The sequence below is a fragment of the Lutra lutra genome, chromosome 1, assembly GCF_902655055.1.
Source record: "Lutra lutra chromosome 1, mLutLut1.2, whole genome shotgun sequence".
Classification (NCBI taxonomy): Eukaryota; Metazoa; Chordata; class Mammalia; order Carnivora; family Mustelidae; genus Lutra; species Lutra lutra.
The window spans coordinates 108,080,127-108,096,357 of record NC_062278.1 but is presented as its reverse complement, the minus strand read 5'-3'; the positions used below and the strand labels follow the sequence as shown (position 1 = coordinate 108,096,357).

The following is a 16,231-nucleotide window of genomic DNA, read 5'->3' as shown; positions in this document are numbered from 1 at the left end:
CAGGCTGGTAGTCAGTCCTATTTGGTCGTTCAAGGTCTTCCTCTGCTTATGCGTGTGGCACTGTGCAGTGGAGCTGCTTCCTCTTTCTAACTTAACATAAAGCTGTGGCGTGGTGTGTGGGTGCCGTGGAGATGTTGACAGCGGCATGTGTTTCTCCCTGTAGGCCTTCGTGGTGAAACACCTTTTGGAATACACCCAGGTCACAGATTCTAACCTAAAGTACAGCTTGCTGTTAGTCCTGGGCCTCCTCCTGACGGAAGTCGTGCGCTCGTGGTCTCTCGCGCTGACTTGGGCGTTGAATTACCGAACTGGTGTCCGCTTGCGGGGGGCCATCCTAACCATGGCATTTAAGAAGATCCTTAAGCTAAAGAACATTAAAGAGAAGTCTGTGGGTGAGGTGAGTAAGGGGTGTTCGCTTCAGGGCAGGGAGAAAGCTCCCAGCTTGAGCTTGTTCCTAATGTTGGATCTCTGCTTTGTCCTTCCATCTTCCTCCTGAGACAAGGGGCCGGTGTCCTTGCAGGGTCCTCTCATTGCTCTCTCTGTCTCGTAGCTCATCAACCTGTGCTCCAACGACGGGCAGAGGATGTTTGAAGCAGCTGCCGTTGGCAGCTTGTTGGCTGGAGGACCCATTATTGCCATTTTAGGCATGGTTTATAATGTAATTATTCTAGGACCAACAGGCTTCCTAGGATCAGCTGTTTTTATCCTCTTTTATCCAGCAATGGTGAGTAAGCCTCCTTGCCGTATTGTAGCAGCGTCTCCTTAAATGAGCTTCTTCTTAAACCACTCCACTAGGTTTCATGTAATAGGCACTGTTGAGGTGTCACATCTCTGACTGGAAATTTCCCTAGAGCAGGTACCTGGTTTGGAAAAGTCTTGAAAGAGCTAGACAGTGTTCAGTCCCTAGAGGCAGAATTTTGTCTGGAGAGGAAGTAGGGTGTCCTATGAATAAAGCCCATGACTCTTAATGAGATTTAATAAAGAGAGTCTGTCTGAGTGAAGGAGGAGTCCAGCAGGTGAACTCTGCCCTTAGGAACACGAGAGCGTCTGAGTCTCTTTGTCTCAATTCGATGCTAACCGATTTGGCTTTTCTGCTTTTCTTTGGTAACACTCAGTAACCGTAATTGCTATGAGAACAAAGTTTGTTTGTAAGGAAGTTTGTTTAACTTCCTTGCAAAGAGATAAGAATTAGATAATATTTTATTACGATTTAATAGACCAATTTTATTAAAAGGCAGTGCAACTACATGGTGCTCATTTTATTTATCATAATCTTAAGCAGCTTTGTTTCCCAGAAAGACTAGACAGTTGTTAAGTTTGAATAAGCCCTGACTTGGCATGATGTCGCTTTTCCTTTCAGATGTTTGTATCACGGATCACTGCATATTTCAGGAGAAAATGTGTGACCACAACGGATGAACGTGTCCAGAAGATGAATGAAGTCCTCACGTACATTAAATTTATTAAAATGTATGCCTGGGTCAAAGCATTTTCTCAGAGTGTTCAAAGTGAGTTTACAACTTTCATATGTGCATGTTGTAGAAGGTCTTTGCTTCTGAGCACATTAGTTGCTAGGAACCCTAATGTCATAGGATCATAATAGCTTCTTATAATATCTTGCTATCTTTATATTGAAAGGAATCTTAGAGACTTGAACTCATAATCTCATCTCACATGGGAGGAAATTAAGACCGGAAAATTGTGTTTTTTTCCCTCCACGGTAACTTAGCTAGTTATAAGCAATTCATTCAATTTCAAAGCAGACCTCCCCCACCCCATCTATACTGTCATCCTGCCCATAGTTTTATGGCCTGGCTATGAAGACATCACAGAAAACAACACCAAGTGGCTTCTGAGAGCTCCCCCCTTCCCTCCCACCCCAGGTGCAGGTGCATCACAGGCATGAGACGTGTGAGGTGTGAGATCCTGGGGGAGGGGGAGAAGGGCCTTGCTGGGGGTCAGGACAGCTGGAGTCCGGGCCTAGTACAGCTCCTCAGTCACCGGGGTTTTGGGTTTGTTGTTTTAGTTTTATCTTTTCAAATAATTGACTTACATTGAGTCTCAAGGCCCCATCCTGGCCCTATCCTGCTTATCCTGATCAGTCAATTCAGTGCAGACATAAACATGTCTAATATGGGAATGCCACAACGCTTGGAGGAATAATTAGCATTAGACTGGACGTTCAAAAAGGTCTCAACAGAAGTCGGAATGATGGGCTTTAAAAAGATGGCATTTAAGAAGGGTGTATTTAAAGGCGCTTTAGAGTTGAAAAAAGTCATCCATTGAAACTTACTTAAGTATAAGAGATGAGGGCTGTCCATTGACCATCACCTCATAGTGAGCTAACCTGAATATGTGGCCGTTATAAAAGTTAAAAGTTAATGCAGTTTGGGGCGCCCGGGTGGCTCAGTGGATTAAAGCTTCTGCCTTTGGCTCAGGTCGTGATCCTGGGGTCCTGGGATCGAGCCCCAAGTCGGGCTCTCTGCTCGGCAGGGAGCCTGCTTCCCTTCCTCTCTCTCTGCCTGCCTGTGATCTCTGTCTGTCAAATAAATAAAATTTAAAAAAAAAAAAAAAGTTAATGCAGTTTTAGGTTGGGTAGAAATCCAGTGTTCAGATCAATGAAACTGTTTTTTTTTTTTTTAACTGTTTGATTTATCGATGAAATCTTCAGGAATGTTGTGTCCAGTTCATAAAACTTGATTTATCAGTCAGTGGTCCTTTGTTGAGTAGTGAGGTCGTTGTCAGTGGAGTGGAACCAATGGTTGCAAACTGGGTAACCTCCAGGCATGTTGTAGGCAGAGTGACTGCTGATGGTCCTTTCTGCCTCTCTCATTCTGTGGTTTCATAATTTGAATAATGAGAGTCTACTCATCCTTCAGCCCCGACTTTGGTGATTATTGGTTTGACAAGAGTGTTCTTTCTCATATGGACTTAGGCAAGGCATATGGTCAATGTGAAAGCAATGGGTTCGATTTTTTAAAATAGGACTTCTGAGCTAGCTCTGAAGATAGTTCCCAGTGTCTTGAGCAGTGGTAATGCCCTTAAGGTCAGTACAGAGTTTCTCAGAAGAATCGCTTTTGTGTTTAAAACTTTAAACACACACACACACATACACAAAACTTGCTACTTTATTGTCCTACTTCCTACTCCATGGTCTTTAGTTCTCTAGGATTGCTGTGTTAATAAGGGTCTCCATTTTGCAAATACTTAAGAAAAATCTTTCTGCCTACAAAAATTATATTTCACTCACCTTCTGTCAATCATCCTCACTGCCTTTGGTGTGAAAGCCTCTACCCAGCACTGACATACAGTGGGCGCTGTAGTAAATCTGAGTTCTTTAAATTCTCCATTACCATGGTTGTAGTCTTTTCTGTTATTTACTGGAAATAAACAACAACCAGACAGGCAAACAAAAGAGCCATTTGCAGATACAATTACCCTGTCCATTCCTTCTAGATGTAAGATGTTTGCAAGAAAAATCAGGCGAAAGCAGAAGGTGTTCATTGCACTGATACGTGGGGACTGGTTTCTGTTAGATTCATTCTGTGACTTGATTCCATTTCAAACCTCAGGCTTATGTACCAGCATTAACAGTAATAACTGATAGTCAAGCTGACCTGGGTTTTGCATCATGGGTGTTAAAGAGTTGTTTTAAAACTTATGTGGCTCAAAATCAAAAGCTTCTGCACAGCAAAGGAAACAGTCAAGAAAACAAAGAGGCAACCCACGGAATGGGAGAAGATATTTGCAAATGACAGTACAGACAAAAGGTTGATATCCAGGATCTATAAAGAACTCCTCAAACTCAACACACACAAAACAGATAATCATATCAAAAAATGGGCAGAAGATATGAACAGACACTTCTCCAATGAAGACATACAAATGGCTATCAGACACATGAAAAAATGTTCATCATCACTAGCCATCAGGGAGATTCAAATTAAAATCACATTGAGATTCCATCTTACACCAGTTAGAATGGCCAAATTTAGCAAGACAGGAAACAACATGTGTTGGAGGGGATGTGGAGAAAGGGGAACCCTCTTACACTGTTGGGGGAATGCAAGTTGGTGCAGCCACTTTGGAGAACAGTGTGGAGATTCCTCAAGAAATTAAAAATAGAGCTTCCCAATGACCCTGCAATTGCATTACTGGGTATTTACCCCAAAGATACAGATGTAGTGAAAAGAAGGCCATCTGTACCCCAGTGTTTATAGCAGCAATGGCCACGGTCGCCAAACTGTGGAAAGAACCAAGATGCCCTTCAACGGACGAATGGATAAGGAAGATGTGGTCCATATACACTATGGAGTATTATGCCTCCATCAGAAAGGATGAATACCCAACTTTTGTAGCAACATGGACGGGACTGGAAGAGATTATGCTGAGTGAAATAAGTCAAGTAGAGAGAGTCAATTATCATATGGTTTCACTTATTTGTGGAGCATAACAAATAGCATGGAGGACAAGGGGAGTTAGGAGAAGGGAGTTGGGGGAAATTGGAAGGGGAGGTGAACCATGAGAGACTATGGACTCTGAAAAACAATCTGAGGGGTTTGAAGCTGAAAAACAATCTGAGGGGTTTGGAGCGGCGGGGGGGTGGGAGGTTGGGGGAACCAGGTGGTGGGTATTAGAGAGGGCACGGATTGCATGGAGCACTGGGTGTGGTGCAAAAACAGGGAATACTATTATGCTGAAAATAAATAAATAAATAACAATTTTTTTTTAAAGTTAACTTAAAAAATAAGCAATAATAAAAACATTAAAAAAAAAAAACCTATGTGGCTGAAGATCTACCAAGTCTTCTTCGGTGACAGAAGACCAATATCCCACGGTTTCTTTTGACTTGCTTTAAAATTGGCTTGCTTTTCAGCAGTTGGCTTGCTTTTTATTTTTAGAAATCCGAGAGGAGGAGCGTCGGATCTTGGAAAAAGCTGGGTACTTTCAGAGCATCACCATTGGTGTGGCTCCCATTGTGATGGTGATTGCCAGTGTGGTGACCTTCTCTGTTCACATGACCCTTGGCTTTGATCTCACAGCAGCACAGGTCAGTGAACCGTCAGGGCTTGGGAAGATTTTAGAAATACTACATGTAGAACTGCTCTGGTCCTCTTCTTTTTGGATTTGGAGGAGTCCCCAGTAACCAGAAGGTATTTTTTCTTTCATGTAATTAAGCGGAGAAGGAGAAGAATGGGGATTTAGCCCTAAGCACAAATAACGTATGGATTATTTTAAGTCAACCCAACTTTGGATTTAATTCTGAAAAGACAAATCATCCTTTGGTTCAGATTTACTGAGAATTTTAATTGAAGGTCTTATAAAGGCTCTTCCTTTAAAAAAAAAAAAAAGGCATATGTAGGGTGCCTGGGTGGCTCAGTTAGTTAAGCGTCCAATTCTTGATTTTGGCTCAGGTCATGATCTCAGGATCATGAGATCAAACCCTAGGTTGCGCTCCACACCCAGCAGGAGTCTCCTTGGGATTTTCCCTCTCCTTCCTTTTCTGCCCCTCTCCCCCACTCACATGCACATGCTCACTCTCACTCTCCAATAAATAAATGAATCTTAAAAAAAGCATTTGTGACTCCTACCAACTTGATAGGTTGCTGCCTTCCTTACATCTGAAAGGAAATCGATGTCTTGTTATTTTTGTTGCAGTCTCTAATCAAGTTCAGTGTCTTTCCTTTTCCTATTTTCAGGCTTTCACAGTGGTGACTGTCTTCAATTCCATGACTTTTGCTTTGAAAGTAACACCATTCTCCGTAAAATCCCTCTCAGAAGCATCAGTTGCTGTTGACAGATTTAAGGTAAGTGGCTCCTTTCCCCGCCTTCATGTTAGGAGCCTTCCCTGGCAGAGCTAACTGCTGCCTTTATCCCAATGGGCCACACAGGGTGCCATACTTGGTTTTTGTCCACATCTGGTCTTCTGTCCAGTTGGTACGAAAGGGGGCAGTAGACAGGAGTGAATTAAGGGATGGAGCTAGTTACCTTTTCAAGTGAATGTGAAATTTTACATTTTGTCAACAGCCCATCTAGTTCTGGGCCCCCAGGATTTTGTTCCCCTTCAAAGCGAGGCCTTTTTTCCTGGGCCTGATTTGGGTATATGTCCTAAAACTTCCTGGGCCTTTCAGTGACTCAGACCTGGAAGATCAGACCCGTAGGGGGACTGTCAGCTTTTCCTCACCTCGGTCTACTGTTGACCTCTACCAAAATGCTGTCGTCATTTTGATTGGTCAACATGCTATGCCCTTTTCCATGCTTTCTCTTTCCTACCCTGTAGTCGCCACTCACAATGCAGGGAATGCAGTGAGGTGGGAATAGTCATACAGTGACATCATGTTGCAAAGTGCAGCTAAGGAAAGACCAGGTTTTTTTCTGGAGGTGGTTAGTTGATCATACTTCGACTGTGTTCTTTATGCCTTCATACAAATAGGTGATACAAGAGGTTGATAGATTTGGGAGGGTGAGGGGAGAGATATTTGAAAGATATTTGAAAGTGGTTAATACTTTTTAAAAAGAAGTAGCACCTGTGTGGGCTGGAATTCCTTGACAACGCTCCTGCAAGGAGTAGCTCGTGCACTCCTGCCAAGCCTTCTTGGCTAGTGAGAACAAGGCAAAAGCGATGCTGGTTGCTTTGAAGGCTTGAGGCTCATAGGTGTTCATATCATCACCTTAGATGTTCGGAGGGGAGAAAGCGATTGAGACTCATGGAGAATATGAAGAATGGAGAAGAGCTTTCCAGGATTTATTTGGATTCTGCTTGTTTACAGTTAACAGGGTGAATTTTGTTTGGGCAAGAAAGCCAGTCCTCAAGAATGCATCCCCAGCTCTGTGCCCTCCCTCCCTCCAGCCTAGCTGCTAGAAGGCCAAGAGCCAGAGCCATAGAAAAGAAATGGTCTAATTGTAATCAGAGCTTTATTTTGCTGAGTCTACAATACCTAGTCGTGGAAGAAAGCCTGTGTTTTGACCATAAGATTGTCCCCCTGTCCTTGTTAGAATGGATTTGGTAGCATTTGGGATGAAACAGTAAGAATTGATAGTATAGGTTTGTTCGCCCTGTGTTTCTTGAGGGCTTTCTTCTCTTCCGTTTACTGGTGAGGACTTGCATTCCCAGGTGGATTTCACACCACAGCTCCTTCCTCTATCCAGAGAACTTCAGGGTTAATAATAGAAGCAAAATCACCCACAGTTGTATTACATGCCCCTTGAGGCTTCAGTTCTTTTCTGTCTTCTTGGCAGGCTCCTCCTGCCCCTCGTCTCCCTCCTCCTTCCCCCTCCTTCTCTACCTGCTGGGAAGATGATAACAGGTGGAAAGGCCGTAAGAAGCCACCCTGTGACATTTCTAAGATTGTTGTCAATATAGGGTTGCCAGCTTGAGCAAATAAAAAGACAGGACCCCCAATTAGTTAATAACCGCATGGGATATACCTATACTACCAAATTATTCATTGTTTATATAGAATTAAAATCTAACTAGATGTCCTGTATTTTATCCAGCAACCTTCTGTCCTCTCTTCTCCTCAACAGACACATTCTGGGTGAATGAGGGTTCTTTTTGTGCACCCCCCCCCCCAAAGATTTATTTATTTATTTATTTATTTGACAGAGTGAGAGAGAGAGAGCACATACAAGCAGGCAGAAGTGCAGGTAGAGGGAGAGGGAGAAGCAGTCTCCCCACTGAGCAGGGAGCACAACACGGGGCTCGATCCCAGGACTCTGGGATCATGACCTGAGCTGAAGGCGGACGCTTAACCCACTGAGCCACCCAAGTGCCCCGTGCATGAGAGTTCTGTTTTGATAATTGGTGTCCTATGGTAAAGTTGAGGTTTATGGTTTATGTACCTCAAAGATTCTGTTGTCCTGGCAGGTGCCAATCCAAGTAGATGTAACTTCAAGTGTTATGAGCCCATTGGGTGCCTCCGCATGTCTCAGGAGGAGGACAGGCTGCAGGGAGCCCATGGGAAGGATATGGGGAGAAGGAGCTGTGCAAACTCGAGCACTGGCTTATTTTTTTAATAGTCTATGAGGCCTGAAAGATCCCTTTAATAACTCCTTAAAGAAGAGAAATGGTGGGAATTTGGTTAGCGTATGGTTTTACTCTGTGAAAGTGGTGAAAATATTTGGCACGTTATTCTTAGCTCAGTCTTTCCATAAGTCACTGAATAAATGAAATCAGTAGCTGTTTTTGGAAAATTAAACCTAAGGCTGATGAAGAGTAAAGGTTATCGAGGGTATTTAGAACCATGAGACTTCTAGGAAGATTGGAAATTAGGAATGGGTAGGAGATGTGGCAGTCAAAGCTTGGAGTTTAGGATCTAAGACAAAAGACTTGCTCTAGGGGAGGGAGATTATATGTTTCATTTAATAACACCTTGCAAACTTTAAAATAGTTGGGGGTTCTCAGTCAATAAGCAGAGTCCTGACCCTGAAAGGCACCTTTTATCTAAAGTCTTTCAAATGTTAAAGATTTTTAAATTATTATTATTACTCATTATTATTATTATTTTTACCATCTGAGAATCCAACTGGGATAGCATTCTGTGAAGATCTGCAGTTTAAGGAACTGTCAGAAATGGGCACCTACAATAAGGTTTACTATAGTCAGTGTTTCAGATCTCATTTCAGAAATACTTAGCTTTTCAATCATTCCACTTTTCATCCCTAACATAACTCAGAGGGACTCTGGGAATGAGTTGGAGGAAAGTCTAGTTGTCTTCCCAAGGATATTTCTGAGAGAGGTTCCCTTCACTTCCCCCCAAGTCCGTTCCTTTGGTTGTTTGAATCCTCACAAGTTTCAAGGCAGAACTTTGAAGTAATGAGAGCTTGCCAGCGATGAACCCAAGCAAGCTAGGCATGGTCACCATCTCGGATCACCTGTCCCCACGCACTTGTGGTGTGTGGTTGGTGAGGGAAGTGCACAGGCTTTGAGGCTCCGCGGGAGTGTTCTGGAAGGGAAACAGAGCCATGAGGGTCCGTCTAGGAGAGCAGCATGCCCTTTGGTTTTTCTGCTTGCATTTGACCCCCTGCTCTTCAGCAAGTCACGGGTGAGAATGAGGGGCTGCCTACGGGTTAGTTAAATGCACTTTGAGCACCCTCTATTAGTAGTAGACAAGGAAAGGTAGGTTAGGACGTGATTGGCAGTGTAGAGCGCTGGGCCACTGAAAAGGCCCCTGTCCCTCCTGAGGGTGTCCCCACACCCCCGTGACCTCTCACTGGGCCTGAGGCTGGGCTACACTAATGAGCTACCTTTTGCCCTTCAGCTTCCTTCCACTGTATAGCCTGATGTGTTTTGCCACGTGAGTGTGCGCCCTAGGCTTGTCCCCCTGGTCTTGGTCCAGTGTCTCATCTTTGCACCTCTCTCACAACTCCTATCAGAGTTTGTTTCTGATGGAAGAGGTTCACATGGTAGAGAAAAAGCCAGCCAGCCCTCACATCAAGATAGAGGTGAAAAATGCCACCTTGGCATGGGACTCCTCCCACTCCAGTATCCAGAACTCACCCAAGCTGACCCCCAAAACGAAAAAAGACAAGAGGGCTGCCAGGGGCAAGAAAGAGAAGGGGAGACAGCTGCAGCGCGCCGAGCAGCAGGCCGTGCTGGCAGAGCAGAAAGGCCACCTCCTCCTGGACAGTGAGCAGCCCAGTCCCGAGGAGGATGAGGGCAAGCACATCCATCTGGGAAGCCTCCGCCTGCAGAGGACATTGTACAGCATCGACCTGGAAATCGAGGAGGTAAGCTGGTGCCTCCTGTCCCCACCCGCACCCTGTCTGTCTGCAGGTATCCGCAGGCCTCCCTTCCCGCAAGAGCAGACAGCCACCTTCCTTGCACCAGGGTACCCGTGGGCTGGGCCTGGGTTAGTTGGTGTGCGACTAAGGAGCAGATGTGGCCAGCTCCAGCTCCACAAAGGAGTAGTTAGGCATCTAACAGAAGAACTTCCTACCAACTCATCTCACGAGATGCTCATTTTATAAGCAAGGAAATGAGCATTCAAGTGGATTCTCCAAGACTTGTCCCTGAATAGATTCTAATTGTATGTGAGCTGTAATAATTATTTCTGGTTATGATGACTCTGGGCAAGCCTCTCGTTACCAGTAGGCTGTGCAGAGCCCAGACCCTGGTCCGTGTAAGAACTCTCAGGGCTGCTGTTATTGACAAATCTCCTGTTAATTATTTACCTACTTCCTTACCTGCTTTTATTGCAGCATAATTAGTAGCAATGTTACGTTAGTTTCAGGTGTACAATATACTGATTCTGTGATTGTTGATCTTTCACATAAATGAAGGGTCGTTAGGATGTGTGACGTCACAGCCTGGGTAGCAGAGGACTAGAGTCTCTCCAAGGGGCTCCTGTGCAGAGTGGCTGGAAGAGACTCTGGTTCAGGGCTTTGCAGACACAGTCTGTGACTGGGAACCAGCTGCACCATTCAGAGGGGCTGAGATGTATGTGTATCTGTTAGCTCATGGGTGGATTTCTGAGGACAGGCTTGCCAGGCACTGTTGTAGGCCTGGGGCTGTAGCCGCAGGAAAGCAAATGGACAAAAACCTCTGCTCCTAGAGCTTCTGTTTCAGTGGGCAAGGACAGATAGTAAACCAGTACAATGCATGGTCTGTCAGATGGTGATAAGGGCCCTGAGGATGAGACAGTACTGGGGCCTGGAGCAGGTGCGATTGCGATTTCAATAGGCTGCCTGAAGGGAGGGCGTCATTTAAAAAGCGGTATTTGAGCAAAGGCTGGAAGGACATGAGGGCGGGAGCCGTGTGGGTATCTGGAGGAAGAACATTCCAGGCAGAGGGAACAGAAGCAGAGGCCCTGAGTCTCCAGCGGGCCTGTTCCCCAGCAGTGAGCACGGGAGAGGAGGGCAGATGCTGGGGGCCGAGAGAAGGTTGGGATACCAGAGCCTCCTGCCACGACTTTGCCGTTACTCTGAGTGGGAGAAGCCGTGCGAGGGTTTGGAGAATGATGTGATCTGACTTCTGTATCCTCTGGATCCAGAGCCAGACGGGAGAGAGAACAAAAAGCTCCTGCTCTTGAAAGCTGTCGACAAGAGCAGGAGAGTGTGCCTCGTGACAGCACCTGAAACCACTAGTGTAGGTCATCACTGGCCACCCCCCGCACGTCCATTTTTGACTTCAGTTAACTCTTAACCACGGTCTTCTTATTTAATAATGATGTTCTTGATCATTGAAGCAGCTCTATTACATTTCTCATCAGCCCTGTTAGAGCATTATTCCTCATTCAGCTTGAAATGTACTCTCTGCTTTCTGTCCGATCCTCCTCCTGCCCTTCAGAGCCCACAGCCACATGACAGACCTTTAGCTGTTTGGAGGGGGTCCTTATTCTTCCAGCACCCCCCTTCAGGGAGGGGAAGGGAAGTTAATGTTCACCCGGGGCACTTCATTGTTGGTATCTCTGTTAGTCCCATGGAGTCCTGAGAACAGAGCTTTCTCTGTGTAAACCTCACTGACGTGAGCAGAGATCCAACCTTTGACTTGGTCTTCTCATTACCATCAGGCTGTAATCTTTCAGACTCCAGGGCCATGTCAGAAACTTTGTCCAACGTACTTAGTCCAAGATACTGTACTTGGTTCTATAAAGATCACTCCTTCCCTCAAGTTGCTCAAAGCCCAGTGAGAGAGAGACTGTGGAAGTGACCAGATTACGAGCGCACGGTTGACAGGTGTTAGTGGAGCTGGGGTTCCACTCCAGACCTGGCTGCCCCCAGGATCCATGCTCTGCTGCACACCACTCTCCCTTCCTTTGCTGTGGGACTGGTTGCTAAACAAGTGGCCCTTTTGAAATCACTTGCCCGTTCTTGAAAACTTTGACCACCACCTGTTGAGAACTCATTATTTTGCCTGGAGATACTCAGTTAATCACAGCCTTTTTCCCCCCTGCTTTTAAGTGGGATTGATGGTTTCAGTAGTCTTCAGATTCTTGGGAATGTTTTGTAGAAAAATGGAAACAACAGTGCACATAGTTTTTATTGAAAATAATTTATAGACTGTAGAGGAAAACATCATATAAAATGAAATGGAAACCAACAAAATAATTTTTGAGAGTCCTGCCCTCGTTTCCAAAAACAACAAAAATTAATAATCACAAAACATGGGTAGCCAAAAAAGTAAGAAAGAGGCTGGACTTTTCTAAAAGTGGTGTGGGATACCTTCCTGTGAGTGGCTTATTTAAGTGTTTGAAAAGTTTCCACATTTGTTCCCTCCCCCATGTGCCCTGCAGAAGCCCTCTAAAGTAGTTGGCTGACAGGGAGGAGACAGGTAAGCGACTCGCCAGGATGATGCTTCCCCTATTGATGGACTGTCAGCGTGTTTTTCCTGGAAGAAGTCAGCAGTTCCCAGAGATAGTGGTCTGTGACCCTTTCATGACCTTCCTTTCTCTGTGTGCTTTGTCCAGGGTAAACTGGTTGGAATCTGCGGCAGTGTGGGAAGTGGAAAAACCTCTCTGATTTCAGCCATTTTAGGCCAGGTAATATTTTGTTTTGTCCTTGGCCTTTTCTGTTTCTTTCTCTGGAATGTGCCGCACAAGAGTCCTGGGAAGAATGAACTGACTTCCCGAAGAGTCAGGAGCGGTAGAAGCAAAGTGAACCCTTGGTCTGTGTCCTGCGTCCTGCCCCCATCCCCATGTTTCCGCCCCTTATCAGCATCGTCTCTGGGAGTGGGGTCAGTGGATGCCTGAGGAGTGACTGACTGATACCTAGCTGGAGCCGTCTCTTTCAGCTGCCTTCTTTTATTCAGCAAGTATTTATAGAGTGCTGTCTGTATGCCAGACAGTGTGTTGGGAAATGTCAGAGATAAGAGGTAACACTCTGCCAACAGAGTGAGGAAGCCAGGCCCGCCAGCATTACCAGCCTCCCTGTCAGAGAGATTGCTGTCAGGACTTGATCTAGAAGCAAAGCCCCATTCTGTTTACAACCTGACCATTGAAAGAATTATGCCCTTGGGAGCTGATGGCCTAGCTGGGGAGCTGTGCCTTCCAGACACACAACCATCGCACAGAGCAGAGAGTGAATGGTTCACAGAGGGCCCAGCAGAGGGCTGTCAGGGTTTAGAGTGGGGGCTGGGGCAAGGATCATCCAGCTAAGGCAAATTGTCTTTTCCTGTGTTTTAAAATTGAATGCTAGGGAAAATAAACAAGGTTTTTCCACCTGCTTTTTTTTTTTTTTTCTAAGATTTTCTTTATTTATTTGACAGACATTGATTACAAGTAGGCAGAGAGGCAGGCAGAGAGAGTGAGGGGGAAGCAGGATCTCCGCTGAGCAGAGAGCCTGATGCAGGTCTCAGTCCCAGGACCCTGGGATCATGACCTGAGCCGAAGGCAGAAGCTTTAAACCACTGAGCCACCCAGGCGCCCCTCCACCTGCTTTTAATCTTGAATCAGACTAGCTTGACTCTGATGGTCGAGATGGGGATAAGCAAGCTTATTCTTATCTGCCTATGGATAAGGTCCAATGAGTCATTTCTCCATATTGAGGAAATAAAACACAGGCAAGATGGCACTGGGGAAGGTTGTTTCATAGTGTCCCCGTTATGGAATATTTTGTTTCGTACAGTGTCGCTGTCACAGTTGGTAGAGTGTGGCTCTCCGCCTGAGCAGTGATCCCCAGTGTGGTCTGAGGAAGGCCTGCTCCCAAATCATTTGGAGCCACAGCCCCCCCGCCCCCACACTGCTTTGTGAGAGTGTCCATTGGTTGGACTCAGCCCTTGGTCTTTGCAGACAGCCAAAGCCTCCTAGGGACACTGATCATTTCTGGGTCAGATGTAAGGGTCCATGATGAGAGACACAGGGGAAATGAAAGGGGAGGTGGTACTGAGTGGGTGATGGTTAGGGTGAAGACAGAATGGGACTTTGCTTCAACGCCACATCCTGACAGTGATCTCTCTGACAAGGAGGCTGGTAATGCTCGTGGGCCTGACTTCTTGGGAGTTTCACTCCTTGTTGGCTTTCTGCAGTATGGCTGTTCATGCCGCAGCAGCTAGAAGAGTTGAATTTCCACAGGAGACCCTCCGTGGGTTTCTGAACGCTTTGGGTGCAGACAGTGAGCCGACCAGTTTGTGGGGAGTTGGTACCACTGTAGTGGTGGGTACAGTTAACGGTGTTGGAGAGGACAAGCTTGGATGTGCAGGCTGGGTAACTAAACTTTGTTTCAAGCTAGCACATTCCTGACCCAGGACCAATGTCTACTGTCAGTCCCAAAAGGAAACCTGAAAGAGGACAAAAAGCATAAATCATATCAGTCACTGTGGCTGAAAACACAGTTCGAAGCACGGGGCTCATCACGCAGTCTCTTCCTGTTGAACGAGAGGGTCCATCCTCATTAAATGGATACTCTGTAATAGTAGTTGATGTCTAACGATTTTCTTCCTCTTTGGTCCTCATTTTACAGAAGCAGCTGCTTTAGCCAACAGCCTGGATTAATTAATTCTATAGATGAACTGTGGCAGGAACTAGCTCTAAATCCTTGTAGCACCGTCCCCAAGGGACTTCTGAGAGAGCCTTCCGCTCCAGTCCTTCCCTTAGTTAAAAGAGTTTGTAATTAGGAAGAAAGGGTAGCTTATGAGTTGCTGAATGAAGTGTTTGTTCGCTCCAGTCATAGATTACATGGGATTCCCATCACACATAAGCAAGGAGAACTTTTATTTTCTTTGCTGCTGTAGCTCGCTGTGGAACAAAGGCGAGGTCAGGATTCAGGTCCAAAAAGCATCCAAGGAAATTCCCAAACTTTTAACTCCGTTGTGGAATTGTGGGGGGTTCTGTTGGCTTAGGGTGGTGGTTTTGCATCATGATGCCATTGGATGGTGTCTGTCTCCCTAGATGACACTTCTAGAGGGCAGCATTGCAGTCAGTGGAACCTTCGCTTATGTGGCCCAGCAGGCCTGGATCCTCAATGCCACTCTGAGAGACAACATCCTCTTTGGGAAGGAATTTGATGAAGAAAGGCAAGGAATGTTTGGTTTCTGTCATGCTTTCCGTCTTGGCCATGTGAGACGCAAGGCAGCCCACATCAGCAGGCTCTACTTCCAATCAGGTCCCTGATGCCAAGTCTCTTTATGTCCCTCAGATACAACTCTGTGCTGAACAGCTGCTGCCTGAGGCCCGACCTGGCCATTCTTCCCAACAGTGACCTGACTGAGGTACAGACCTTCTGCCCCTGGTGGGGCAGTGTGTTGAGCGGAGAGGATTCTAGAAGATGGGTGGCAGGCCGGTGCCAGAGCCACCTCCTAGTAATGTGTCTTAAATGTGGGAGTGGCTACACAGGGAGTTCAGCTTTTACTGGGACTTTGCGTTCAGAAAGCTCTTGTTCCTTAAGGCAAGGTTATCAACACTACTTGTTTTAAGCATATAAATATTTCTCATGTCATGTGGGGTTGTTTTTTTTTTTTTTTTGAAAGGGAGAGTGTATGTGAATGTGTGTGCACATGGTGGGGGTCGGGGGAGAGATGGAGGGAGAGGGGGGAAGAGAGAATCTTATGCAGGCTCCACACTCAGTACAGAGCCAGACACGGGGCTTGATCTCACAACCCTGAGATCATGCATGCCCTGCACCCAAATCAAGAGTGGGACGCTTAACCGACTGAGCCACCTAGGCACCCTCTATGTCATGTTGATTTTAAACAAAATCCCATTGTTGGTTCAGAGTCAGTGTTCTCTACACTATTTTAAAAACCATAAGTCAAGTATGTGCTTGTTGAGGTTCTTCTCTGAACTTCATTCTGCCAGCCAACCTCCTTACTCATAACACAGTTTGTAAGGAGCCCTCTTCAATTAGAAAGAGAGAGGAGTTAGCACAAAACCTCTTTCTTTGGCTCTCTGCCCCAGAGCGGTTTGCAGAGGTGTGTCTTTGGCACTGGCTTATGTTCTTTGGTGTGGACACTTGTTTCCCATGACCTGCCCTGAAAGTCTCTGGAGCTGCCATTTTATCCAGCTGACTTCAGTTAAATCCTTCAAACCAGATTTGGTACATGGTTTCATTAGTTCACCGGTTCTCAAATTTTAGTCCCTAGACCCATAGTGGATAAGCACCAACCGTGTTATTGGGAGCTGGTTAGTGATACAGATTTTTGGGCCTCACCCCACACCTACTGAGTCAGAAACTCTAGGGGCAGGACCCAACCATCTGTTTCAGCAAGGCTTGTGGGGAATCCTGATACATGCTCCCAATTTGAAAACTCTAAATTCAGTGAATTTTTTTTTTTTTAAGGACAAGTTCTTTTTTCTGT

At 45.8% G+C, this 16,231-nt stretch overlaps 1 protein-coding gene across 6 annotated transcripts in view; it reads left to right on the top strand.

The window, feature by feature from the left end:
- ABCC5 (ATP binding cassette subfamily C member 5) overlaps positions 1-16,231 on the top strand; it is an 88,650-nt gene that overhangs the window by 35,712 nt on the left and 36,707 nt on the right. For all 6 annotated transcript variants that reach the window (XM_047731697.1, XM_047731714.1, XM_047731703.1 and 3 more), the window contains 9 exons: positions 164-397; positions 551-724; positions 1,361-1,508; positions 4,902-5,050; positions 5,700-5,807; positions 9,376-9,729; positions 12,408-12,479; positions 14,826-14,950; positions 15,073-15,145. In XM_047731697.1, the coding sequence (XP_047587653.1) occupies positions 164-397; positions 551-724; positions 1,361-1,508; positions 4,902-5,050; positions 5,700-5,807; positions 9,376-9,729; positions 12,408-12,479; positions 14,826-14,950; positions 15,073-15,145 (1,437 nt within the window). The remainder of the gene's footprint in view (positions 1-163; positions 398-550; positions 725-1,360; positions 1,509-4,901; positions 5,051-5,699; positions 5,808-9,375; positions 9,730-12,407; positions 12,480-14,825; positions 14,951-15,072; positions 15,146-16,231) is intronic.